Raw genomic sequence first — 27,948 nt, 5'->3', positions numbered from 1 at the left:
GTTGGCAAAAATTATAAATATAATATACTAATGATAACGCTTAACATAAGAAAAAACCCAAACCAACACATATAGAATATGCATGATTTATTATAATACCAAAAACCTTAACAGTGTTCTATGGTACTTTGACAATGCTTCATTTTGTTTAATATATACATGTTTTTAAAAAAAGAATGACACTTTTACAAATTAAAATCTTACAAATTTCTATGGTGTAAATTTATGGTAAACATTCTAACGAGATGTAAAAAAAATCTCTTGTAGATATTTAGCTACAGCTGATGAAATTCTAAGATCAAATGTTTAATTTTCTGTTTCTTTAGAATTGGTTACAAGACTAATGTAAAAACAAAATATTTTATTTTTGTAATGCTCCTGAAAACATTATGGCATCAAAGGGAAAATTATGTGTCCACTTATAAACCGCTGTTTTAGAAGGGGATCAGGGGCAAAGTCCACCTTCGTATGTAGTTGTAATGCTCCAAATGCTTTTCAGTTGTTCAGAAAGCAAGAAACAGCAGTATGGTGTATGGCATACAGTAAATATAAAACTGACAAACCTACTGACAGTGTCTTGGCCACAAACCAGGGTCTGAGGCATGAAACAGCACGGCTACAGAGAATTGCTTCAGATGTTTATTTTCATTTTTGTTCTTATTTGAAAGACATAAAACTAAGTATTCAGGAAAGAAACAATAGCTCATCCAACAGCCAGTAAGTACAGTATTGACCTCTGTTGTTGGCAGCCACGGGCACAAAGTTATATAAAGGCCATCTCTTTAAAAATACTGTACAACAGGGAAAGATGCCTGCATGATTAATGAGGAAGTAACCTACCTATGTTTTAGAAAGCAGTTAATTTTCTTATACATAATTTATACCCTATAATGAAGGCTGTAATATTGTCAGTCTTTCGGAAAATACAAATGTCTTCAGAAGGATAGCTTGTTCATTTGCTTTTCCTCAATAGCTCAGGTCTAAGAAATGTGCCAGGAGTGATCAGGAATAATTGCCTGAGTAGGGCAAGTCTAGTTACTTGATATTTCAGAAAAATTAATGGAAAAGAGTCAGATGGTATAGACGGGAACTCTCAACATTACATGCCATGAAAGCCAGAAGGCAGGCACTGGGGATAGCAGCACTACTGTGGTAACCACACGTGTCGAAAATATTGCCAGACACACTGCAGGATACGAGTTTTGTGCACGTTTGGTTACCCATCAGCTGTCCAAAAGTTACTGAGTGAAAAGGAGAGAGTCTCTGAAGTTGATTGAACTAGCGTGGCTTATCTCTAGCAAATCACCACCACACATACTTTCTGAAGAGTATGTTTGTGCTTAACAAACAAACCAGTGAGTCTGGGGAAAATGCAGAAATAAGCAAAATAAGAGATGGCAATGACATTTACAGATTTACTGACAACTTAATTCCTTGCATGTTCCATGTCCATTTACTGTTTTATACTGCAAATATGGACTAAATTTGTAGATCAACATTTAAAGGGAAATTTGAATAGCCAAAAATATGTACAGAACATATGTACTTCCCATTAAAAACCCCTTTTGACTAAGTGTGTAAAATATGTCTGAAAAACCTGTCACATCTTCATTTCCCAGAAGGGAATTCACACTCCTCCAGGTCCCCAAGTGCATGCATTTTTATTAGCAATTACATATTACAATTCCAGGTTTTTCCACATATGGGACCCTCTTTTGTGAAATGTTCTGAAATACACTGTAGACAGCCAACTGGAGATATTTTTTTTTGTACAAATATATGTGAAGATGCTTCACACTAGTCTGTAAAAAATAAAGTTACAATAAAACAGCTGCATGCAGCAACAGCATAGACTTTTGTAAATGTTTTTGAAAGGGTTGGAAAGGGGAAGTGAGCTGTAATTTTGAGGTCAATTGGAAATCTCCTTCCAAAATTCCAAAGCGCAGATAGGCCACCAAACCCATTTTGCAGTGCTCTAAAATTGTGCGATATGTTTTGTGATTTTTAAAAAAAAATTCAGATCTTTTCAAAACTCCCTCCCTTAATTTAATGATGTTTTGTATGAATGTTGTGTTCCAGTCAAATGTCAGCCCAAATCTAATACCAACAATATTAAAATCCTTAAAGTAAAGATATAAAGGGCAATAGCTAATCCTTACGTGCAGAAAAAAGATTTTACCCCAGTCATTTGATAAAGAGATGCTTCGTTGCACCATCAATATTAGACGGTCCAACCCAATTTGCCCTATATTTCCCCCTATATATGTAAAGTCTGTCACCCAAAGAAACCACTCATTGTTCAAAAATCAAGAGAAAAGTCCATCTCCCAGAACATTCAAACATTGTCTACCCACAATGGAAGAGAGGGAAAAAACTAGGTGGAAACGTTTACAATCACAGGCTTCCAAAAATGTTTAAAAATTAAGAAAAACACACCATGATCTTTAAGCATTACCCTTTCCTTCTTTAAAGCAGGTAAGCTTTGTTAATTCCAAAACATCTATGAACAGGTTGCACCTGGCTGAGGTACATTACTACACTGAGTACATCAAATGTAAGGCCTAAACTTGCATGCCACTAAATGTTTTTCATGGGATGTTTAACACTTCTGATTAGTTCAAGATCAAAAATTATATACACGGGTATCTTGAAACTACATTTCTGAAAGACAGACAGACTGAAAACACAGGGCCAGAGTGATGTACAAGATCACTGTGTAATAGAAAAGCATCACGTGTATCTCTACAGACCAATACAGTAGTGGTATTTTTGAGTCATCTTTGACTGTCCTCATTTACATACACAAACCCATTCATTTTACAAGTTGATTACATTTTAGCCATGCAAACTCTACCAAAGTCATACTATACTTACATCAGTCGCTATCTGTGGTGACTTCTTTTTTAGGAGGAGGTTCATACTGATGGTTACTCATTAATTGATCTGGGTCATTTTCTTTTTTTTGAGACACTGACCTCCATTCCTCCTCCTCCACACCAAAGGATACTTTTGCTGAAATTTTACAATAGCGGAGATTAGAAAGTACACTTAGTTCATTTGCTTGTTTCCTCGGTGCCTTTGGATTATAAAGGCAACTTAAATATGTGGCTTTATCCATCAGTTGAGGGTTGAATGCCCAAGACCCTCCATTTGCATGTATTTCAGTTTCTTGTCCCAATAAATATGGATTTGGTGTCAGTAGGGTAGTGGGGGATGTTCCCTTGCTCAGATCAGGAGGCTCAATGGTACAGTCTAAATTCTGGCAAAGTTTCCCAAAAGATGAGCCTTCGGTAGGTAGTCTGAAAACAGAACAATATGTTTTCTTGAGTTGTTTTCCTGATGGACTTTCATTCCAGTTTTGCTCTAATTCCTTCTTCCATGGGTTGGAAAGCGCAGAACCTTGTTGCAGAAGAGACCTATGAGACTGCTCTGGCAGACGAATGGTCTTAGAGTGTAGTCCAATCTCCAGGGGCCGTCTGCTTTCTAAATATGGACTGGCAGAGGGGTTGTCTCCTGCCACACAAAGCTTAGCATCTGTGTTGCCAGCCACTAACATGGGGTATTTAGAGTTAGAACATTTCATATCTGGTTCATTCTCTGTTTTTGGATTTATCTGTATATTCTGGAGCTGAAACTCGTCCTTTTTATTACAAGTAAATTGCTGAATTCCTGTATTCCTGGAGGCCTGGCGTGAGTGAGAAAAAGTACCATCATAGCCTGCAACACTGATTTCTTCTGCTTGACTTTCATAAACAGTAAGAGAAGGATTTGTAAAGGATCTGCTCCCTTTTGATACAGCAGGTTGGCAGAGAGACTCAGGGCCAGTTTCCTTTCTGCATTCTGCATCGTCACATTCATTACGATCGGCTGCTATAGAAGCACAGGCATTTCCCAAGCAGCTTCTGCAAGGACGGTTGTCAGTATTATGCCAGGTTTTATTTTCAATCCTCGAATTGTCACGGGGGGCTAACAGCTCCCTGGTATTCTTTTGGCCGTCTGTGTCATTTGAGCTAACAACTTTCACTAACTCATATGAATTGTGCTCAGTACCGTCAGATTGAAATGCCTTTGTTTTCTCCTGGTCAATATCAAACTGAGCTCCCTCATTTTCATTAAGCATGAATTCAGCATCAGTACTTGCATCTCTCAGTCCGCCTACACTTTTCTCTTCGCTTGGAGAAATGTGCATTTTCTGCTCCGAAATAACCTCATCTGACAAATAACAGTTGGGCTCCCTGTCTGCTACACCTTTACGTTCAACTTTGTGAACGTCCAATAAAGGAACTTTACTAATATTCGGACTGGAAGTTTCAGAGTCAGGCGCCAGGGTGCTTTCATCTGCACTGAGGGGGAGGCAAGTATAGACAGATGCCATAGCGCTGAGTTGTGGAGATTTAACATGGCAGAGTTCTCTGTGTAAAATACTTGGAGATGCAGGAACACAACCTTCTTCACCTCCTGCAAAATGCTCATTGATGGTATTATATGTTTGTGTCAGTGCATCCGAATCAGTTTCTGCATCCAAAGACTTCCAGTCCTGGGCAACATGTTCATTACGTGCATTCTCGCATCTTCTGGACAGAAGATTATTGGCACCTACAGAGGCATTTCCTAACTGCAGTTGCTCCAAACTATCCACCGTCCTGCTCTGATCTTTTACAATGCATTTTTCAGTGCTCCCTTGAAATTCATTGATGGATTCAACAATTGCCTTACTTAAAGACTGGCATTCAGCACCAGCTTCTTGGTGAGATATATTGGTTTGTTGGCCCAGCTGCAGAGTTATTGTCTGAGGAAGTCCACAAAATTTTTTACTGTCATCTCCAGGCAACTCTTGATGGCAAATTCCATCAGGAGCAAAGGAAGCGTGTGCATCTGGCAAAGTGCTATTGTTTCCCTTTTCCCATTTGTTTGTTAGTGGCTCCTCACTGGTTATACACTGGGCAAGGAAAGTTGTGGTCACTTCTTGTTCTGTAAGATTTAGGTTAAATACAAAACACCACGACACATTATAAATTCTGCTAAAAATTCCTTATCACAGTTTCTACAGGTTGGTACCAAGTGTCTGAATACATGTCCCCAATTCATAGCAACAAACCAGTGATCTGCACACAAATATTCTGGTGGTAGATGGAGTGAGATGCTTCAGAAGGAGATGTAAAACCCTTTCAAGTTGTGTGTTAAAATACTCTTTCTGCCTGAGTCTAGCTGATGATTATTGTAGCTGAAATATAGTTATGATTAGCCCCTGTTGTCTTACAATAGATCACAACTGAAGCTATCCTTACCTGCATACTTCATAGTTGAGTTTCACAAAGTTGTTTGCTGGCCATCATCATTTGGCAGTTATTTCCAAAAAAATTAATTATATACTGAATAACTGAAAATATATTGCCTTTTATTAAAAACACTTACAGGTGAAATACTTCTAAATTCCCTTCGTGGTGCTGCTTTACATTTTCAAGGTGCTAAAACAAACGTTAACTCATTTGTATAGCTGATGGACAGATCTAAGGAGAACGGAAAGGGGAAACATCTATTGAATGGCATGAAAATTTTTAAAATCTTGTATTTTAAAATTGATTTCTGCTGCTCCTGACATTATACATGGCAAGTAGCATCCAAGCACTTGCTGGCCTGCAGCGCACACTGCTGCCAGCGGTGAGTTGAGGCATAATGCTAAGCAGAGAGAGCCTGCATGGTCTCATTGCTGCCCAGGACTTTTATTATGCAATATGCTTCATTTGTCAGCAGCCACAAGCATCAGCACAATGCATAGACTGTTTCTTAGCATTAGCTCACACAGATCCCCTTGCCACAACAGCAGTCCCACAGACTGATGTTCGTTAGCTGCGGAAGGCAAAACCTCTTCATAAAATTGTGTGTAAATTTAATCCAAATCAGCAGTGCATAGCCTATACGGTATTGCAGCATTGCTACACTTTATGGTAGTGACTAATCTCCAGTCATTTCCAGGGCTGCTTCTTTGCCCTCTGCTTTTCCCTTCTCTGGGAAAGTTTAACTAAAAGGTTAATGGTGAGTCTATTATTACCTTTCAGAAGATCCATGTCAGAGGGGGGAGCCTGCGTGGACAGATCTAATTGCTCTCTTGAAGTCAGAAGTGCAGTCTTCAGCTCTTTTAATACTTTCTGAGCAGTTGGGCAGGGCTGGTATTCATTGCAGCAATTTGTATGATATTTCCAAAATCTCTCTTTTGTTAATTTATTATTCTTTAAGGAAGATTCTTTGTCAGGTTTCTCACTCCTGGGTATTCTACAGCTGGGCCTCTCTTCTCCCAATCTCTCATTATTATAGAAAGACTGGGGATGGATACCTTCTTTTCCAAGAAAGGGGCTAACTAATTTGCCCTGCACTGCAGGCTTAATGCCTTTATTATCTGGGTTGCTGGCACCAGCATATTCTCTAGGGCTGGCTAAATCTGAAAGTGGGGAGTGGGCTCGTGCTTCAGGCTCTGGAGTGAGGTTGACATCCCCTGTGCGCGTAGTCTCTCCCTGATTGTTGCTTTCACTCTGTGCAATGCAAGAGTTCTTGAGACAGATGTCTTTCTGCAAGTCTGGTTCTTTCATTCCTTGATCTTTGGATCTGTCCTCAGTAGTATCTCTGGACTCACTCTTTATAAAATGTTCTCGACATAAAGTCTCGCAGTCTGTGTCTCTTCTTGAATGCACCGAGTTGGCCTCAAATCCATTCTCAGAATTTCTTCTAGATGCACTATCTCCATGAGCCTCTGTTAAATGACTGGAGATGCTGAAGTGAAAGGGGCTCCAGGATTTACTTCTCCTGTTAGAGGCGGTGTGAATTCGGTCTCTGCCTGTTTGTATATGTGTAGCACTTCCTGCTGGAGAAACTACATTTACCAAAGTCCGGGAACACTGAGAACCAGAAAACCAGGTAATGGGACTCAAAGCCTGCTCTTCCCGCTGGGTTTCAAAATATTTCACCAAGGCTGCAAAACAGAGGGAACAAAGTTGACATACTGCAGTTATCTATATTGTAAATACGTATTTTAATCATATGCACAAATCTCACTTCTCTCCACTGAGTTGTAACACAGAAATACACAAACACCTCTGCATACCCATGAAAAGGCATTGCTTCACAAGTGTGTAGACTGAGCACATGCACCCCTCCACCCCCCTACTTGAACTGGAAACGGAGCCCAGGAACTAAATGCAGAAAGCACATTAGATTTGTTATAGGGATTGAAGTATGTGTCTGCCATGCAATATTTTAATAATTTATTTATAAAAGGTCACGTGCTTTTAAATAAGGACATAATTCTAAAAGCGAAAAATTTTCTTCCAGTGATGCCTCACCAGTGGAGCTGAAAGCACTTTACCCTAATACTGTATAGGGAAATATACAAATCCTGATGGATGAAGATGCTCAGTGAATCAGCATTCCCATTGTACAATAGCCATCACTGAGAATTCTTGCTGGTTCCGCAGTTGTAGCAGATTCCTTGCAGCAGTCTCCATTACAATGGGCCACCTCATTCAACAGCAGGCCCCTTGAGACTCTGCAGAGCAATGGGCCTCTGAGCAATGGCTACTATAGCAAAATGCACACATGAGAGCTATTGCTACCTATCCTCTTCCCGTTCCAAAGTGACAAACGCCCAACCTCCCCACCACCATTTCTGAGTAATCATTGGTTTCAGAGTAGCAGCCGTGTTAGTCTGTATCCGCAAAAAGAAAAGGAGGACTTGTGGCTATAGCTCACGAAAGCTTATGCTCAAATAAATTTGTTAGTCTCTAAGGTGCCACAAGTCCTCCTTTCCTTTTCTTCTTCTTCTAATCATTGTTACTCTTTATTTGAACTTACCAGGTTCCCTATTCTCCATCCACTCCCTCATCGGGATTGTTTTTTCATGGCTCAACGATGAGCAATGCAAACCATGGTCCCTTTCTGGAGAAGGTTGTTTCTCCACATTAGGAAGTAAGCCCGGTGCACTGACACATCTGGGGATTTCAACTGCTCTCTCCACATTTTTGCTGCCCACTTGCTGGAGTGCTGGGCTTGTGGCTTTGTCTGGACTTTCAGTTAATCTTTCAATTTCCATTCCATCTTTACAGATCGTCATGATCTTTTTACCTGTGGGACTGTGAGCCGGCAGCACGGCCACTCCAGGCATCTTCACTGGGGAACTTGTTTCTGAATGTTCTCTGCTGGATTTGGACATGTTGTTCAAATGGTCACACAGTGCTTTTTCTGTTGTGTCAGCTTCACTTTCCTTCTGAAAGCCCCTTGTTGTATTTGCTTTTATCACACAGCTCTGAGGAAGTGAGGATACTGAAGGGGCATTGGTCACACTCCTTGGGAACTCTTCCACAGAGTCCTTCTGTAAGATGTGTCCATCCTCTGCCTGATTAGCAACTCTGCTATATTTCCAGTGTTTTGTGACAAAATAGACAATCAGACACATGATGAAACTGAAGAAAAGTCCTCCTGCAGGAGACAGGATAAGAGTCAGACCACGTTCATGGCTATATTTTTTAAGTTTATTTGTGAACTTAGTGCTTAATCATAATAATAGTATCCACAAGTACCAAGCATGATACAGGCAGATTTCATGCAAGTTTTTCACCACACAGCTCTGTTAAAGCACCTGCTCTGCAGCTCCACCTGATAGTCCATCCACACCCCCTGAACTTTCAGTGAGGATCTGCATCATTCCCTTCCAAGCCATTAGCTCCCCTTCCCTGCTGTTCCAACAATGCATCCCATTCCTGGCTTGGGGCTCTCCTGCCCAAGGACGGCGAACTGGGTGCTCATGAGAAAGGCCTCACAAAGCAGGCTAAGCAAATAAAAATGGAAGAATTTTTATAATATTTACACCTTTAGATTAATGTGAAGTATGAACAATGCAAACAAACAGCTTCCAAACTATGTTGCACTGCTAGAGTTTACCTGTGAAGCCATAGAGCGAGTTAAATTTTGAAGTGCTTTCCTGTGGTAGATTTCCTGTGTGAGTTGGAAAAGCACAGACTTCAGGCCCAACACTCAACATATGGCGTCCCCTCAGGCTTGGCGGACTATTGCAAACCAGGCCACTGGGTGTCTGAACTTTCTCCTTCAGTAACTGCATGGAGCTCACCAGATGACAGTTGCAGGTCCAAGGATTTTCATTAAGAGACAAGGAGGTAAGAGAGTCTGGCATGCTGGCCAGTGCAGTCATCTTATTCTTAAACAACCACAGATGCGTCAAGGCCTGCAAAGGCTGGAAAACATCGTTATTAACAAACAGGATTTCATTGCTTGATAAGTCCAGTTTGGTCAATGATGCTAGCCCATAAAAAGTGTCCATGGAAAGATACTGAATGAAATTGGAAGACACAATGAGTTCGTTCAGCTTAGCCAAACTCTCAAAAGTTCTTGGAGGAAGATATGTAATTTTGTTGTCAGAAAGGAGGAGTTTGGTGAGCAGGGTCATCTCCAAGAACCAAGAACTTTTCAGCGTATCCAAGGCATTGTTTGTAAGAATCAACTCCTCGAGGATTCCAAGACCAGAGAAAGCCAAGGGCTCAATCCCACAGCTCAGCAGGCAGTTACTGCTGAGATCCAAACTCCTCAGGCTGCTGATGTCCTTTGCAACAAAGGTCAGGTTTGCAAGTGAAGAGAACAGAAATCCAGTTATGGAGAGCAAATGAAGCCTGGGGAAGTTCTGAAAAGACAGTGGTGGTATCTTGCTAAGGTTTCCGTGCCGTAATAGTATTTTCTCTGTGGAGTTTGGCAAACCTGGTAAGACTGAAGTATAAAAAACGTGTTAGGAATTAAACTACAGGAAGACAAGAGGCTGCTCTAATTTAAGTTGGGTACCAGCCCTGGGATGAGACTACATTGGACAAGTACAAAGGACTACAGCTGAGGATCAGACCACAATGACTGAAACTGATCTACTCAAAGAAAGACCTTGCTGTGCTGCTCTCCTAAATATCCATCCTTTTGTACTTGGCATATGGCCTACTACTGTATTCATAGGTTCCATCACAACCTGGACTGGATAATGTGTCTTTTATATGGCAATTGCTTTTTCCTTTTTATAGTTTTTCAAGTGAATATATTTTTACTTCTAGACCTATTTCTTATAAATATAAAACACCACTGTTCAAAAGCAACATGTAATTTCAGAATTCCACTAACTACTATTCTCGTCTATCAATTGGTAGCAACAGGAACGCAGGAGAGGAATAAAGGCTTACCTTCCTGAAGCGACGAGACATGCTCACATTCTGCTAGCCCCGTGGAGCAGTATTTACAGATTGGAGGACAAGACTGGGCTACTTCCAGGAAAATCAGAAGAAGAAAACTAGCAAGAGCCAAAATACCTATTTACACACACAAAATCCAGTTACAAACACACATATTCTAGAAAAAGTTCTTTTTCAGGATCTTCTTAAACCTGCAGTATTCTGACTTACTTCCTATAGTTGCTCTATATCTATTGGGATACTATAGATTAATAGGCTATGCATCAAGAGGAGTATTTGGCATCTTTTCATTTCACTGTAACAATGTTTTAGTCTCCCTTAATATCAATTACTGCTTACAAAAGTAATTTAATTAAAAAGGGCCCTTGGGTATTGAAAATTTAGAAACAAAGGTTCTTTTTAACATTGCTATGAAATTTGTACAACTTTCTGCAACATTAAGTGCCATACACACTACTGACTGACACATTGTGATAATACGAGTTAGATGGTGATTGTTTCTAGTAAAGTTTCTGCATTCATATTGTAGAATACCATATGGTATTTATTAATTCAGTAAATACCACCACTCTTCATTGGCAGTTTATTAACTGATGCGCACACAGAGCAGGGGTTTTCAAATTATTTCATAGAGTGCACCATATCTTAAGAGAGCAGTTGCCTTGCCGACCACTACCCCGCCCCATTTGTAATCCCATTCACCATCTCATAACATCCCCATGGCAACTACAATAATGGCTTATATGGAAAATCAATGTTAAGGAAATATTTCGGGTATTTTTAACTCTCTTGAGGCAATGTAACAGCTAGTAAAACGGAAAAGAGCACTGTGTAACTGGCCAATCTCTGTGTGGACCGCTGTTGCCATGTATCATAAATGGGGATTGTATATACTGTAATATGACATCATTTTTCTTGAAAAATTTGTTATTTTCTCATTTGATGTAGAAAACATTCAGATACCATAACACTAAACATGAAAATATTTAGATGATGTGTCTTAACATGTTATTTTGTTAACTTATTTCCTGAATTGTTTTCTATATCACCAGCCATTTCCTGTTCCAGCACATATCTTGGGCTATATAAATTCTGCCAATTAATGTTCTTCCCAAAGCATACTGCTGGCATTTTCTCAACATCTGGGAATATAAACAATTACATTTGTGTTGTATAACCTGACTACATATTGGAATAACTCCAGGCATGGGATTTATTTGCACTGGTTATAAACTCATCTTTTAACTTGTTCAAAAATATTACAAGTAAAAATATGACTATTATTAGCCAAAAAAAAAAAATGCTAGAGTCAGGTTTAATTCGTGCATCTTTTTTTCAAACAGCTAGTTAGACGCGCACACACACACACACCTTTGAAAATATTTCTAATCTTCAGTGCATTTTTCTGAGGAAGGCTGATTCTGATATTTACTTTACTGTAGTAATTCTGGGTAACTATAAAGGAAGAGGGAAGAGTGTCTTGTGGAAAGTAGATTTCAGTTTCAGGCAGCTGCAAATGTATGTCTTCTTTCATTAAAAAAATTGATTACACTCTCAACCTAACTTTTAAAAAGTTGGGCTGACAATTAAATGCCAAATTTGAATTGACAGTTACTACAGCTCCACAAATAAAAGGATACATTATGGTTTATGTGCACAATTACCCAGATTACAAGCGTTAGCACAGTAATTGTGTATTGAATTGTATGGCCTACTTTAAAAAAAAAATACCCCTTCCATGACTAACAGGAATGCCTTTCCTGAATAGGAGAAGAGGTTTTTCCTACCTAGAACACTTGGGAAACTCAAGAATGAATTCACTACAACTGCAATATTTCCATAAATACGACATGCAACCTTTTGGATTACTTTTGAGTTCACATTTTACAGTAATAATTCAATGTTATTTTTTCCTGATAATTTCAGCTCACATGACACACCATTTATACACAAGAGCATTCCTTTCTCATTTCATATTTTATTACTTTACAGAAATCGCGCCTGAATACATTTTGACCACTGCCTGAAAATATTTATGCAATATTTGATTTCTGACAAGTCTAGTTTCCCACTGAATTCCTAGCACAATTTAAATCCAAATGTTTGTTGCTAGAATTAATAAAAGTTGGAACTTACAGTTCATCTTCAGAAATGCATTGGACTTTTCTGTTAAAAACTTCAGCTTCCCTTGAGTACAAAAAGCTGTCACTTGTCAGAGTATTTATGCTTCATGAAAACATGGTTCACTAATTGGACCAGTCATCCATGTTAAGATTCATTACAGATTAACAAAAAATGAGGCAGGTTCAAACAGGTGCTCTCCTGAATTAATAAGACTGTTACAAAACTAACATTAAAAAGCTTAGTGGTAACATTTTAAAAGAATTAGAAAAAACACAATACAAAAAACGCAGAGATGACACTCCATACTTCATCCATAACCAACAGCACAGGAAAACCCCTGCCTTGGGAAAGAGATGTTTACAGCTAGAGATTACCCATATTTAATAAATGCTGGTGGAAGTTAATGCTTTTACATTATGAATAAATTGTTTGTACAAGGATGCATTTTACATTTGGGGTCATGTAAGCACCATGCAAATGGTGGTTCCTATGTTTTTTGTATTAATTCACATTCTAGGAGATTACAACAAACTGAATTTACATTAATTAAAATGTAAAATATAACAGAAATAATGTTTATTAAATAATGAAAAGAGACTGATAACTTTGAGTGAGTGAATGGTATTTGTGAGCCTAACAGCAAAACATATTTACTTTAAATCTACTCTCAGCAAAATCCTTACTCCGCAAAAGAAAAAAAAAAGGGGAGGGGGGCTGTGGAGTGGGGAGAAGGCAGGTGCCAGCTGTATAACAAGAAGGAATTACAATATTTCTAAACAAAGCCAAACAGGCAGAATAATTTCTTTGTGATTTGCCATCAGCCCTAAATCAGAGCAAATATAAGCATAAAAATGGAGCAGGTGTCTGTTGGATGTAATTGCAAACAGACTAACAACTAGCAGTTCTCACTTACATGAAAATCCATGAGAGACTGCGGAACAAGATCTAATGTTACAGAACATCAGCCATAGATAATGGCTCACTGTAGACAAACATTTCTAGTTACATGGTTTATTAGTCATATTATAAATTATTAATTGAAAATACAGTGTGTAAAACCTAGCAAAGCCTACCAAAAAGACTGTGTGGTGCATATAAAATACCACTGTAGCTCACGAGATATCTTTGCATTATTAGTAGTAAGGATTTTTTTTATATATATATATATATATATATATATATATATATATAAAGAGAGAACGAGAGAGAGAGAGAGCATGCAATTAGCAATCCATTTAAGGGGGTATAACCCATTAGCATGACATGATACATGTTAACATTTCATTTTTTGTGCAAGTAAATTGAAAATTTTACATTAATTTTTAGTGCCCATGAATATGCCAGACTGACAATCCTGACTACTAATGGTCTCTGCCAATGAGTAGAGCTAGTCAATAACCAGAGCAGAAAGGCTCCATACGCCATGAACTATCCATTTCTAGGCAGCTGGAAAATTCTAGGGCTAATTTATAAATTTGCCTACTTAGTGCAATGCTTGAATCAAAACCGTAATGATATGGGTTATTTCAGGGAGGGGAGTAATGGGATTTGGAGTTTTCTACATCCCTGGTGCAAAACCAGCTTAGAGATAAAAATTTCAAAACTGCTAAGTGACTTAGGTACCTAAGTTATATCTATTTCAGTACGTAAATCTCTTGGACATTTCTGGAAAATTTACCTTAGATGATTAATGATCAAAACTCATTACTCATCTGAAAGCGGTTTGATTGCCTAGATGAAATGAGTTTGGTGGGTCTCAGTCAAGCTCCCTGTAAATAAATGATCACATCACAAAAACCTTGATGACATGTGTCACCCTTTTTTGGCACCACTAATTGACTGGGCCATGGAGAAAAGTCCCCTCTCATCCTTAGAGGTGCTTTTCCAAAACATGGTTAAGGCATTCTGGAAGGGCAGTATGGAGCAGTCTGCATTGCTCCTGATGTATGTATAATAGAGGATTTCAGCTTCCAGTACTGTCAAGTCTGGCATGTTTCACCACGACTGAAATGTTATACAACAATTTTGGTTAAACAGGCAGCCTATAGCACATGGAACATTTTTTGATGGAGTGCAATGAGTTTACGTTGATTTCATTGGGGAGTGGCTAGCAATTCGCACTTGATGGGTCTGTTTCCACCTCTGCCTGGTCCACCTCCCACGATTTTCCACGACTTCATGCAAAAGATCAATGAAGGTGTATTCATTATTTTCGAGTAATGTATTATCACATGGGGAGGAGGTGTGACCAGATTTGTCTGAGGATGCTGGTGAGTCAAGATTGTCATTGCAGAATCCAGCCTGCGAAGGTACATCTTTGTTATTCTTATTTTTTTTTACAGTCTCAGAGCCTCTGAATCCTCTTCCAGGCACTGAGATGCATGCATTTTCCATTGTGGCTATTTGTTTGGCTCCTTTCTTAAGTGGAGATACTAATTTGTTTTCTGGTTTTGCTTCTCTCTTTAACTCAGGTTTACCACTGCTGTAATCATGAATTGCCTTTTGTTCCTTTACAGTATGTAAATGGAGATTATACTGATTTTGTTCATCTTTGGATTCTGTTTTCCTGACTGCTGCTGGGACACCAGGATCACTAGTGGGCATACAGAAATGTGCCTTGAAAAAATCCTCATAATTTAAAGTGTTTTGACTTTCGTCCCTTTTGCATTTTTCATACGGCCAAGTAAGAACTCTTCTCAAAGAACACAGCCTCATATTTACATTTCTACTCACAGCACCTTTTTGTTCAGTGCCAGGTACACTGGGTGACTCTTCAGTTGTACTAGCAACACTTAAATACAACAGAGGTTCAGCGTTCTCTGTATTACCACTTCCTTTAATTTCATCATTCCAACACACTTCTGAAATTCCATGGTCCTGCAATGACTGCTTTAACAGTTCCGAATGATCCTTTTGGGGCGTTTCTATGCTTAGTTCAGTTGGTGAAGTGTTTGCATTGTGACTACACATAGCCTTCTTATTGCAATCTTGCAAGCTATTAAAATACCACAGTTCCATAACATTGTTGCAGTCTTCGTTTTTCATGCAGGCTTGTTCATTTATTATTGTACAAGAGGTTTTGGGTTCCTCCTGGTTCCCATCAGTTGGTCTATGGTGTTGAGAACTGAGTTTCAACACAGTAGTTCTCAACATAATTGGTAAGGCAGATTTTGCACGAGTTTTCTGCATTCTATTTTGTTGGGTTTTGTCAATTTTCACGGTTGTCTGTACATTTTCATCTGACAGTCCTCTGCTCCTCAGTCTCTCTGTCATCCTGTTAAGGTGGCCTGTTAGTGTTTCATGGCTATTTTCAACAGTAGCTTCTTTATCTGGCTGCACTTGCTTTTTATCTTGTTTCACCTTCCAGAGCAGGAGAAGCAGCAAAAGAAATGAAAAAAACACTGCAAAAATAGTTCAAACAAATAATTTTACAATTCATCAAAATGGAGAGGCAGTTACAATTTTCAAAAAAAATCAAATAAAAATTAGTGGAGAATTTGTGGAAAGGACAAAAAATTCCTAAAGACAGAGCTGAATTGTATAATCAATTCATTCCAGATTGAGAAAGGATGGTATTGATGTTGTTTATAAATGCACAGACTGATTTAGTGGCAAAACTGAAAGAAAACTTACTGAGAATGTTTTTGTGTTTTATTGTACATCCATTTGTGTTAATACAAATGGAACTGTTTCTCCAAAGCTAATAATCTAAAGCAGGGGTTCTCAAACTGGGGGTCAGGACGCCTCAGGGGGTCGTGAGTTTATTACATGGGGGGATCGCAAGTGGTCAGCCTCTACCCTAAAGCCCACTTTTCATCCAGCATTTATAATGGTGTTAAATAGATTAAAACATTTTTTTTAATTTATAAGGGGGGGGGGTCGCACTCAGAGGCTTGCTGTGTGAAAGGGGTCACCAGTACAAAAGTTTGAGAACCACTGATCTAAAGCAAAGAAAATGTATTTCTTTTGTAAGTTTCCCCGACCAAAATTCATATTTTTTAAAGTTTATTTTAAACATAAAATTCTGCTTTTATGCACATCCTCTATTGAACCAATCTCCCAGGTGGTTTATTTGCATGTTCTTTTTAACTTACACAATATATTAAATATTAAATTGCACCTGCAGCAGGTTTCATATTTTAAAAACTTCCCCCAGCCTCTTTTTATCTGGAATAATAAATATGCTTTATTCATTATCTCTTTGGGTAATATGGCAAATGGCTTATTATTACCCAAACGATCTGTTTCTGGAATAATACAATTCTTACTTGATGAGTACCCTTATACTACATAACTAAGTATACTAATAATGTATACATTACAGCATTAAGTACTGAAATACATTCAAAATACATTTGAAAGGAATTATTTTTTCTGAAGAGACAAGGAAATTAAAAAAAAAACCAGCCTGTCATTATTTCTGCAATGGAATTGTGACTGTTTTCAGAGTTTGTCTTGCATATTAACATGCCATTGAACAAGGCAACCTCTTTCTTGAAAAGAGGTGCACATTTTGTGGGCGTAACCCCTTGCTCTAATGGGGGGGGGGTGAGAGATAGGAGGGGAAACGCTTTCAAGAGCCTGTATTTGAAATTCATTTCACAGTATGAAATAAAATGCTGAAAATTGCACTGTAACACACCTAAACATAGAAGCATCACTGGCAATCCAACTTTATAGAAGTCATTCTCAAGTGATGGTGATATGAGACTCGGTGGGCAGTTAAAGTCAGAGATGTTCCAAACTGGAATTCCCTTCAGGGCTTGTGGGCTCTGACACACCACAGATGAAGCATCTTCCAACACAGAAGCATTCATCAGCTCTGTAAAAACAAATGTGCATGACTAACCTGTGACTGCTTAAGATCCTGGGCTCTCACCATTGCTTGCTGAAGTACCCACAGAGCTGCGGGGGCTTAGCACCTTTGAAAACCAGGCCACTTATTTAAGTGACTAAATATGATTCAGGTACCTAACTTAATGCACTCAAGTTTTAACATTTTGGCCTCTGATTCTGATCTCAAGTGTATCATAAGGAAATAATCCTTCACTGACAGAGGGGGATGGTCTACATCACCTAGTAAGTCTTTCCCATCTCGAATTTTGATGATACAATGCATTGTTTCTGTTGTTGTCCACTACACTATTTCCACCTGCATTAGACATAATTCAGCTGAACTATTAGAACACTGGAGTGTTTGCTGATTAGGTCCATCCAAGCATTTAAGAATTTTGTTTCTCTAAGCTGTTGGCCAAGAAGAACCAGTAATCAGAAGGTATGGAATAGTGTTTGAAATAACTGAAAGAAGGTAATATTTTAACTGTGTACAATATTTCTGCAATTGATTCAACTTTCATTGAAAACGCCATCTTTTGTTCCAAACACTGACCCAATATTATATTACCAGAGTTTCTCACAATCCCCCTTTTACATACTTCTGACACTATGAAACAAATTACCATCACTATGCAATTCAGATCTCTCTCTCAGGTTTGTTATGTTTTCATGGTATGATCTTGGAACATGGGTAGCCCCAACTTTGATACTTAGTACTATAAATAATAATACAGTAAGGAAATAATTTATGGTAAGGATACTTTAAGGTGTATCAAATTATTATATATACAGTGAAATCCTGAACACCCAAATCTCTACTAGCCAGACCTTACATTCTAAAGTACTTCTAACAAGTTTCACACTTCAGTTAGCTATCTGGCTACAGACTCCCAGTTATCTGAATGTATTTGGAGTTGCCCAAGCGTTCTGGGTGATTGAAATAACGCTTTATATTACCTTGCAAAAAAAATCCAAAATCTTGAAGTTCACAGGAACAGTTCCATGGATTGTCCCCCAGTTTCATTACTGGAGACATCAGCCCACTGAACAAATTTCTTGTTAAGGTAGATAAATTATTACCAGACAGATCAATAAAAGTTAGCTTAGACAGATTCTTCAAACTTCCACCCACAATCATATGAATTCTGTTGTTAGCTAAATTAAGGGTTGTCAGGTTAGAGAAACTAGACAACATATGGGGGCCTATTTCCTGAATGATGTTCTGAGACACTGTAAGGTTTTCTAAGTGTCCTGGTTTGGAAAGCCAAGAACCCATAACTGTAGTCAGATTATTTTTATATAAACTGAGTTTGGTGAGACTATGGAAAGCGTAAAAGGCTCTAGGTTCAATTCTGGTGATGCCGCTGTTTGCTAGAGCTAGACTGGTGACAGATTTCAAGTTTGGGCTGTTGAAGACACTTGAGTTGATAACCCCAATCTTCGTTACAACAAATAGAACAGACGTCAGGCCTTCTGGAAAATCTAGAGAATAAAACAGAAAAATGTGCTTGAATACCTAAGGAAAATACCAGTTCATATTCCAAGATTTTCCCCCTCTTCAAGATTTGAAATGAGGATGAGTGACGAAACCCTAATTTGATCTCAAAGTGTGATCCTAAAAGCAGTACACACTTGAACATTTTAAATCCTTTTGATAAGAATAAAATGAGATTTATTTTAGGACTATCTATAAATAAAGGGAAGGCTTCCACAGGACAAAAACTTCAGGAGTTGGAAAACGAAGGCTACATGTTGCTCTTACTTAACAATTATAGTAAAATATCAGTGACATCCATGCGATAAATTGCAAAGCCATGTAATGAACTATATTTATCTTTCTCTGACCAACTCATCTGCCCTCTTGGCATTGATATATCCAATGGAAACTTATTCTAACATTCCAAACCTCTTAGCAGCTTCAGTCACTTTTTCATTTCCACTCCCACTAGCTAAACAAACAAAATTACACTGGTTTGAGATTTAGGACTGGCAATGTTCAGTTCTGAACCAACAACCAGTTTAAAAAGTCTGATATTACAACATTGCAGAGAGTTGACAGAAGTTTAGGCTGCTGGAAAGAGGAGTTTCCCAGCTTTTTCTAACAGGACACAATACTTGCTACTAATCCTGAACCCTGAGATTAGTCTCTTAAAATTCAGGTCATTTTTATGTACAGAAAAATCATTCTGGATTATTTTTATTATTGTTTTAAATTTTTTATTTAATTTTTCTCTGAGTATTCTGCAGTTAGATGCTGAGTAACTAAGGCAACTGGCTTTACAAGGTGGAGAGGTAGAAGAGATAGTGACAATGAAATACATGGAAAGATTCCAATTCACCTCAGTGGTCTTTGTATCAGGTCCTAAAATGTTTGTAAAATATTTTCCATAAAATGTGGCATATAGATAGCACAACAGTATGTATAGTCCAAAGTTTGTCGGCACTAATGTCAACTGACCTGTGCTATGTATACATAGTTCTCACACACAAAAAATGAAATTATATGCTTACATATTGTACTAACTTTTAATCACTGATTTGTTAACTGTGCACAAGTCATCTTTCCTCAAGTAGCAGTAACAAGTTCTAAAGCAAATTAAATAGAACTTAGGGCGAATAAGTGGGTTTCTTTTGAAATATTTTAAAGATATAGTGGTATGAATTAATTCAGAAGTAAAATAACTCAAATATAGGCAAACGGTGCAATACAGATTATTAACTTTAAAAAAATACTATTATTCACTTTTTCCCCCCCAATTAAGTTTCTTGAACAAAAAATTCCATCCAGAACTATGTGCAATCATTCTGTGACCAGACATTTATTAGGACTAAGGAGCATATGCCACCTCATCACTATTAAACTAATCAAATAAGCTCAAGCTGATAAACAACATATCAACTTTTGAGTCCAGAACATAAATTAGAAGTGAAACGCCTTCCTATCCAAGAAATTTTAAGCAGTAAAGCACAAATATAATTTTTGGAGTGACTTTCACCTTCTCAGTAATCAAGATACAAACCTCTAACATACCGTTTGGAATGGAAGAGCAGAAATACTCCTTTTCTAGCACACACTGGAATCTTGAAGTCTTCATTAGTCCCCAAATCAAAATAAGCTCAAAAATCACTGCAAAGACACGTATGCTTAAACAAAATCATGAAGGAAATGTTTCCATTTTTTTTTTAAATTAAGACACACTTATATAACTGATTACCTACCTACATAATCCCCCAGGAAACTCAAGATGATACTTTTGCTTTGTTTTAAAGTTTTTGCAGACTTAATGGATTAAGAAATTCAGCAGAAGCTAGCTCAAAATTCTTTAAAATACTTTGACCATAAAAAAAGGATGAAGACTTAAAATATCCTTGCTTATATTTAAGGCAAACTCCAAATTCTCCACTTGCAGAACCAAAAGTTTGGCTTCATAGAATAATACCAAGAAAGCTTTACACTATTGAGTTCACAAGGCACTCTTGCTGAGTTTGATTCACAGCCAGCTATTTCAACATTTTACCAGTAAGTATATCTAGTATGAAAGTCCTTTATTTGAATGCTGCTTTAAGTTTATAGTGCAAAATGTTAAATGTAGGATGAGGAATTTACTTACATTTCATGATGTACAAATTCTTCCTTTAATTTAAAAAGGTCTGGTCAACTTTTGCCTGTTGGAACGCTAATAACTTTTGCCTGAAAGCTTGCATGTGATAAAAGAGCTTAAGAATGCATGTGGCATTTTTCTGTCAAAAGACAAGCCAAGACCTGTTAGATTATCTTTGTTTCTTACTTTCCCTCCGGTACCACAGTGATGGGCTAAAAGTGCAGTCATATGGATGACCAGTAGTGTGTATCTGCATGGTATCTCCATGGTTCTGTCACACTGGCAATATTTAACCATTTCATGGTATAATATAGTAACCATGTCTATTCTTCTAATCCACTGAAGTTTTAAACAGATCATTAGAAAAGTGCAGTATGTAAAGAACCTATTTGGCATCAGTTGGTTTGTTAACCATTATTCATTTTTAAGAAAAATTCTTTGTATAGTTAACCAAAATTCACTGTAGCTTGTGAACACAAGCAAACTTTCCAAGGTAGATTTGCACCAAAAGCATAACACAACGAAGATTTTAACTCCTTTTGGGATTAACATAGAAGAGATGTAATTTTTATACCCTACAGCAGTACTCAACTACACAAATTAATTAAGTCACTTCAAACAATTCTCATGAAAAGTGCATAAAAATGACCACTCATCAGAAGCAGAAAAAGCAACTTTAAATGAAAGTCTTTCAGGCTTTCTGTATATTATAAAGAAGCAAAAATGGCACAAGTCAATCTTTTAAAAAATCCTTTGCAGGTCACCTTCATGTTAGTTTTACGCATCTGATGACAAGGTCTTGATGTTAATAGACAAAATATTTCAGCTTTTTTTTTTTAAAATGTGTCCCCCTCCTTTTAAGTCTTGTATTTTACCTATTGCCTTCTTAACCATACAATGCCAAAATTAGCTGTGGATGCAGTACCTTCATTACGGAAATGGGATAACCATAAGACAACAAATGTGACAGTATATGCAAATGCATAATGCACCAATGTTAAAGTTTGAAAAAATCAAGGCATGAAAAAATTACCACTGTAAAGATGTACATTCCTATTGTTTACAAAACTGCAAGACTAAATATTTTTTTTCAAAGAATTATAGTAACCTGTACTGCATTATATTAACCAAAAATACAAGTGGGCTGTAGTTTTAACTCATTTTATAGTACCTACTCTCTTCTTCACCCAACCCAGGCCCAATACAAATTGACAAGTATGGATATTAACCTGAAAGTCGGAGATCCCATTAGAAGCTATTTAAAATTCTTTTAGGGCCAAGATTGAAGCTTAAATCTTTTCCAAATAGGTGACCACTTTTGTCATGTGAGCAATGCAGTTTTGTGTTTTATCAGTGTATAGTGCATATTTTAGCAAGTCTCATTTGACGTATTCTAAGGGTCCATACTTTTATCGGCACATTTTAACAAAACTAGTAAGATGTACATAGAGGTCTGGGAGGAACCTTCAGGACATTCGGCATCTCTGTGATGCAGCCAAAGGGCGGGGAGGGGAAGGGGAGGAGTATAGACCATTGCACCTCCAGTCTTTTCTGACAATGCAAACTGTGAGAAAGGAGGAACCTAAACTTAGAAGACACTTACAAAACAGGCATTGAACATTGTTCTATTTTAGGTGTTAGTTTCTTTTAAAATTTGGTGACAGCTATTGCATGCTTTACCACTCCTTGGAAGGAAAGTACCTAAATTGAAAACACTATAACTAAGTCTACGGCTCTGAAGTTACTCCCACTGATGTCAGTGGCATACTCCTATGGACGAACAGGAACAAACTCTTAATGGAAGCATGGTCGGAACCTCTAAAAGGATGCCTAAGGCTTTTCCTCCTTAGCAAGGGCAAATTCTACTTATAGTTACATTGGTAAGAGTGGGTTTATTGGCTTTAGTTGGCCTTACTGTAACAGAGCAGAATATGACCCCAAAGTACAGAAGAGCTGATCACTGGACAGAACAGCTGAGTTGTAGGACTTACACAGATACACACTATAAGGCCAAATCTTGCCACTGAAGTCAATGGCAAAACTTCAAATGTAATAGAATTTTAACCTGGTGTCCAAGCCAGTTGATGATTCAGTGGGTAGGTGTGTAAATGGAAGACTTTAGTACAATTTTGAAAAAGCTGCTCAGGAGGAATGACCCTCCTGATATACAAAAAGTGGGGGTTTTAAAAACTTAATTTTTCCATGACTCTATTAGATAAAAATGAAAGTCAAGTGTATGTTCCCAGACAAAAGACTATGTTGAAAACAGAGTTAAGTTTAAGAATAAATGTAAGTAATTTAGGGTGTGTCATACTTTCTAAGGATATTGTAATTAACACAAAATGTTAGAAACTCAGGAAATTCAGCCTTAAAGGTTAAACTTAAGAAATTCAAACATGCTAAAAAGTACAGAAATGCAGCCAGAGCACCCAAGCACCTTAACTGTACCCTCTTCTCAATTCCCCACCCCACACACACAAACATGGCATTCACATTCCCTTGTACATTCCTCACTAGGCTTTCCTTACTTTCTGCACCCTTGCATACATGCCCCTCAAATGCTACCTCCTACCTGCACCCCTTACATTCCCTGTATGCACCAACCCAAACTAGTTTCTCCTTCCTTCCTGCTCTCTCTATATTGAGTGAATCTGATGCAATAGGTAAGCTTTTGAAAATATTTAGGATTAATGACAATTTGATTTTTTCATAACTGAAAGTTTGAGAGGCTGACAACATTTTCTGAGAGGTTCATCAAGAACAGCTCTCTTTCAAAATGGCCACCTTTTCCTGTTGTTCTGAATAGTATTGAGGTTACATGCTCCTTTTAGTTAAAAAAAAAAAAACACAACAAAAACCACTTCGCCAAAATGGCCACTGCCAGTGCCTTCCATTATTCCCAATCGAAAGTGAAACCAAACCGCCCTCAGGAAAAATGGTGGCTATGTATGCTGCCGTGAGGCAGACTGGAAGACATGGAGAATGAGGCGAATGAAGGCAGTGGTCATCTTTACTATTGGCAGCAAAGTCTCAGTCTCACCGAGAACAATAGGAGATGACAGCCATTCTGAAGGAGGGAAGCTCTTCATGGAATTCTCTGAAGATTATTTTTCCATCTCTGCTGAAGAAGAAACTTTGAGGTATGAAGAAGAATGGGAAAAATGGTCATTAATCCTAAAAAGAATTTCTTCAATGAACAGGCGTTTGCATTATTCTGTTAAGATAATGAGGAACAAAAAAGGTGGGACATTGGATGCTAAAGTTCTGAAAGGACCCATTTTAAAATTAATTTCAACTCCTAAACTAATGAATGGATTTACTGCAGTCTCAGAAAATTCATTCTATGCCCCCCCAAAAAGGGCTGTGGCTTTTGGGGGGGGATCTGCTTTACTTTTCATACAAAACAGGGTGAATTCAACTTTACCTGTGGAGCCGTAACTGGTGCCTCAAAATAATCTCACAGATTAACACGGATGCCCAGTTTGGGAAAATATTAGTGCTTTTGAAATTCTGTACGATGATAATAAAATAAACTAAATGACTTGGGGAAGCAACAAGGTCCAGTAGACAGGGGACAAGAAACAGACAGGAGACCTGGGATTTCGTTTCTAGCTTTATCACTGACTCACTGTGTAACTTCAGAGTCTGTGTCTTAATTTTTCTATATGTAAACTGGTGATAAAATACTTAAACTAATTTACAAAGTGCTTTGAATGAAACATACTACGAGTATGAATTTTTTTTTAAACTGTTGTATGCTCTGCTGGAAGCCCCTACGTGATTTTGGTCAAATGTTATTGTTTAGAAAAAGGTCAAAAGGATGATACTATGCCAACTACTATAGTGACTTCTGCCTTATAATAATCTTCATCTATATGTAAACTTAGAATAGCACATCTTTAAAGCTTATGATTAGTTCTTTGACAGGATGTTGCAACAAAAGATACACATGAAATAAAAAAGGAAATCAGTTAATGATTTTTATTAAATTTCAGTGCTTCATAAAATAAATATGGTATATAATATCAAACAGTGAGAAATAAAGCACAAGCATGAAAAGCATGGTAACTGAAAAATTACACTCATAATAGTGTTTAATACTTAGCACTTTAGAAATCATAAAGCCTTTAGTTATTTACACGCAACCAGCTATCTAACAAAATTTACAAAGTTGCAGCAGCCTATTTAAAAAGTATTGGGGTGGGTGGGGTGGGGAATTGAGAAGACTGCAATGGAAGACCTTCACTTTGCTCTAGCTAGCATTTTATCACGTACCCTATTTTCCCCCTTATGTACACGACTCAGTTGATAACTCCCATTCTTTGTAAAGTTTAATAATTACACTATATTGTATTTTAGAGCTTCAGTTTTATATCTAGGATTTGAATAGTGCCCTCTGCGCTAAAAGACATATATTCAAGTAACACCTCAAATAAAGTAAACATGTGCAAATCAAAGTTATAAACCTACAAAATCCTCAGGTAGTAGTGTCAAAGTATGATGTAGTATGAACATGCTGCTAATGGGTAAGTTATGTTGTAGCTACAGCACTCTAGTTACTTTAAAGCATGGATAGTAAAGGGAAATGAGAGCATTAACAAATAAAACTGCAAATATGCCCTGTTGCCCCCCAAACAAAAATTTGATCTGCTGAACACCACAAAGATTTTTAAGGTCATAACTCAAGATTTAATATTTCAACATGAAAAGAAATCAAAGCCGTTTGACTTATTTGGGCTTTTGAAACAAATGCAAATTTCTGTTCAAAAATTGCTTTTAAATGAGAAAACAAACCAATATATTAATATATCACCCCAAATAAAAAAAAATGTACACACTCTTCATTTTAGAGCATGCTGCTCATTCAGAATAAAGACAGGACAAAGAAAGTAGAATTACATTTCATGACATAATAAAAACATTAAAATTTGTGATCTTTAAGTGCACCATCATACAGGAATAACGTGCTCAGTGGAAATGTTCTACATCTACCAGAATCTGTCTTTATTAAAGCAAACAAATCTTTAGGACACTACCTGAAACTGAAATAATGATAACTGTGCTCCACTCAGCTTGCCTCAAGTTTCAGTCAGGCGTATTCCAGCTATTAGCACCTGTATGCCTCTTCATGATTGTGTTCCAGAAATATTCATCTTTAAATTTGCAAACTTTATTTTAAAAAAAGACAGACTTTGCAATCTTTCAGTGCTTATAGTGAACAGATACTGTACGTAAACTTTGTACTGAGCAGCATGGGCTGGGGCTTTTTCAGAAATCTGAGCACTGAACTTAATGTTGGCAGCAGATACAGTACAACAATCTGATATATTATACAGTTCCTCAAAAAAATTCTCACGAGATGATTTTCCCTAAAGAACGTTAAAAAAAACAAAACAACCCTCTTACCACCTAAGATCTGTTTTCAATTCTTCTACTGAAGTTCAGAGCTTGCCAACTTTAAGAGTGATGGGGAAAAGAGGTGGAGAGAAAAACAAACTAAATTATTCCCAATCTGTACCGACGAAGAACTTCAAGTAAAAGGAAATCCACTGATTAAAGATCTTGCTACATGCAGTCTCTCATTTGAAAGCCTCAGTAGTTAGCATTGGGTGTAACAGCAGATTTATCATTCATAAAAAACACTGGCATTGCTCCTTCATTCTGATTTACTTGCATCCATGGTTTTTGTTTAGAAGCCTCTCAAAAATGTTTACGGTTCTGCACATTTCATACCCAACTGGAGGAAAACTATAACCGTTTTTTCTTTCAATGTAATCCCATTCAGCAATCTTCGCCCCAAAAATTCAGTGTCATTTACGAGTCTGAGTCTTCTTTGGCACTGCAGGTCGCTTGGCTTGCCACAAATAGTTATGAATAGTAAGAGCATCCACGCTGACAGACATGGTTTTGGCTGGAATTACATTAAACTGTTTTCTGTCTGAGCTATATTTATAAAGCTTGTCAATCATTTTCTTATTGATGCTCTTTGGCCCTGTTCCAGTCAGCTTGTAGATTTCTTCAGTGTCAGGGTAGTAGCAGTAAAGTGCTCTAAACTGGCAGCCAGCATCACGGAACAAAATAATGTAGTGGTTGGCATCACACTTCTCTAGTTCCTATATTTTAAAAAAGAAAAATGCTTAGGACTATTCATAAAGAAGACTATGAAGCAATACTGGGTACTCAGTAAATTAAAGGTATGAAGACTAAAAGTTGCTTAATTTGGAATTTTTGAAAAGTTAAACATTTAAAATAGTGTTTTCTGCTGTCTTCCCCATGACCTCTAACGTCGGAAGCTGGGTTTTCCAGATAGAACACTAATACAGAGCACAGGAGATGCTGATCTGCCACGTAACAATATAATGTAATATTGAAGACAAGGAGAACTCATGACACAGAAAGAACTTAACTATTAAAAGAGGAATCTCCAAGCTAAAAACAATGGGATGCAAAAACCTCATCAGACTGGGGACAGGACAACACACTTTCTTGTCAACAATTTTCGTTACGCTTCTGCTTATTTTAATGTTGTCAAATTTAAAAATAAGTTTAGAATAAACTTCTGAAAAAAATTATTACTACACAGAAGGGCGAGACAAAAGGGAAAAACCAGTACCATCCAATATACAAACAGTGATCTAATTAACTGAATTTCTTCTGTATTTGATATTAACAGCATAGAAATCCTACCCTGCAATGATAATATATTGCTTAAAATACAGGGATTGGATACACTAATTACATTGGGCTACAGGGATGAAAACTTGACATTCTCTTGCTATATGAGCACCTCCTGGTGACTAACCCATAGAGGAGCACTAAGCTTTTACCTGCCGTACCAATCATAGGAGTCCCCAACCCCCTCCCCTGTTCTGCTCCTTTATCCAGTACCTCCCCTTTTAAGTCCTTCACCAGGCCATTTATCTGATCACTGGCTGCCCTCCCTATGGAGTACCTGCACTGAACATCCACCCAACCTTACAAAATAAGTTGCTAACACCTTTTCAATTCACCAGAAAAGGTCCTCCCCTCACACCCACTGTGGGGAAGGTGAAAAAACCATATGCCACTGAAGCCAATTCCGGTAGCGTGGGAAAAAGGGGTGACTAGCGTAATGCCTACAGCAGGTCCTAACCCAACCTGCCATTCGCCTCCAC

The 27,948-nt window shown here is 37.7% G+C and overlaps 3 protein-coding genes across 8 annotated transcripts in view; all 3 read right to left on the bottom strand.

Moving 5' to 3' along the window:
- Positions 1-114: 114 nt before the first annotated feature.
- On the bottom strand, positions 115-13,487 carry LOC142000095 (uncharacterized). 3 transcript variants are annotated; one of them, XM_074974179.1, is made up of 6 exons: positions 12,369-13,487; positions 10,224-10,349; positions 8,932-9,768; positions 7,846-8,469; positions 6,053-6,967; positions 115-4,971 (listed from the first exon to the last, which is right to left on the bottom strand). In XM_074974179.1, the coding sequence occupies exons 1-6, from the start codon at positions 12,373-12,375 to the stop codon at positions 2,876-2,878; spliced, it is 4,605 nt and encodes a 1,534-aa protein (XP_074830280.1). In that variant the 5' UTR covers positions 12,376-13,487; the 3' UTR covers positions 115-2,875. The 3 variants fall into 3 exon arrangements, with proteins under 3 accessions (XP_074830280.1, XP_074830282.1, XP_074830281.1); XM_074974181.1 differs by having other exon boundaries at positions 8,116-8,469; XM_074974180.1 differs by having other exon boundaries at positions 10,224-10,301.
- Positions 13,488-20,888, bottom strand: LOC142000096 (uncharacterized). The gene is made up of 5 exons (XM_074974182.1): positions 20,804-20,888; positions 20,224-20,319; positions 18,150-18,674; positions 16,999-17,178; positions 13,488-15,757 (listed from the first exon to the last, which is right to left on the bottom strand). Exons 1-5 carry the CDS (start codon positions 20,808-20,810, stop codon positions 14,439-14,441), a joined length of 2,127 nt encoding a protein of 708 aa, XP_074830283.1. The 5' UTR covers positions 20,811-20,888; the 3' UTR covers positions 13,488-14,438.
- Positions 20,889-25,003: 4,115 nt separating this feature from the next.
- The window catches only part of CAMSAP1 (calmodulin regulated spectrin associated protein 1), a 46,094-nt gene continuing 43,149 nt past the window's right edge, over positions 25,004-27,948 (bottom strand). For all 4 annotated transcript variants that reach the window (XM_074973752.1, XM_074973751.1, XM_074973754.1 and 1 more), the window contains exon 19: positions 25,004-26,907. In XM_074973752.1, coding sequence (XP_074829853.1) covers positions 26,605-26,907 — 303 coding nt within the window. In that variant the 3' untranslated portion in view covers positions 25,004-26,604. The remainder of the gene's footprint in view (positions 26,908-27,948) is intronic.

This window comes from Natator depressus, chromosome 16 (assembly GCF_965152275.1).
Source record: "Natator depressus isolate rNatDep1 chromosome 16, rNatDep2.hap1, whole genome shotgun sequence".
NCBI lineage: Eukaryota > Metazoa > Chordata > Testudines > Cheloniidae > Natator > Natator depressus.
The sequence above is the reverse complement of the archived record's forward strand: the minus strand, read 5'-3'. Positions and strand labels throughout refer to the sequence as shown.

What these genes read in the sequence shown, in the direction of transcription:
- LOC142000095 (XM_074974179.1), bottom strand. An exon ending in TGTCTCGTCGCTTCAGGAAG is followed by an intron (nt 9,769 to 10,223) that starts GTAAGCCTTTAT and finishes TTTATACTTCAG; the next exon opens with TCTTACCAGGTTTGCCAAAC. An exon ending in TGACATGGATCTTCTGAAAG is followed by an intron (nt 4,972 to 6,052) that starts GTAATAATAGAC and finishes TAAATCTTACAG; the next exon opens with AACAAGAAGTGACCACAACT.
- LOC142000096 (XM_074974182.1), bottom strand. An exon ending in CTGCTCTTCCATTCCAAACG is followed by an intron (nt 18,675 to 20,223) that starts GTATGTTAGAGG and finishes TTTATTCTCTAG; the next exon opens with ATTTTCCAGAAGGCCTGACG. An exon ending in TTTTGGATTTTTTTTGCAAG is followed by an intron (nt 17,179 to 18,149) that starts GTAATATAAAGC and finishes TTGTTTTTACAG; the next exon opens with AGCTGATGAATGCTTCTGTG.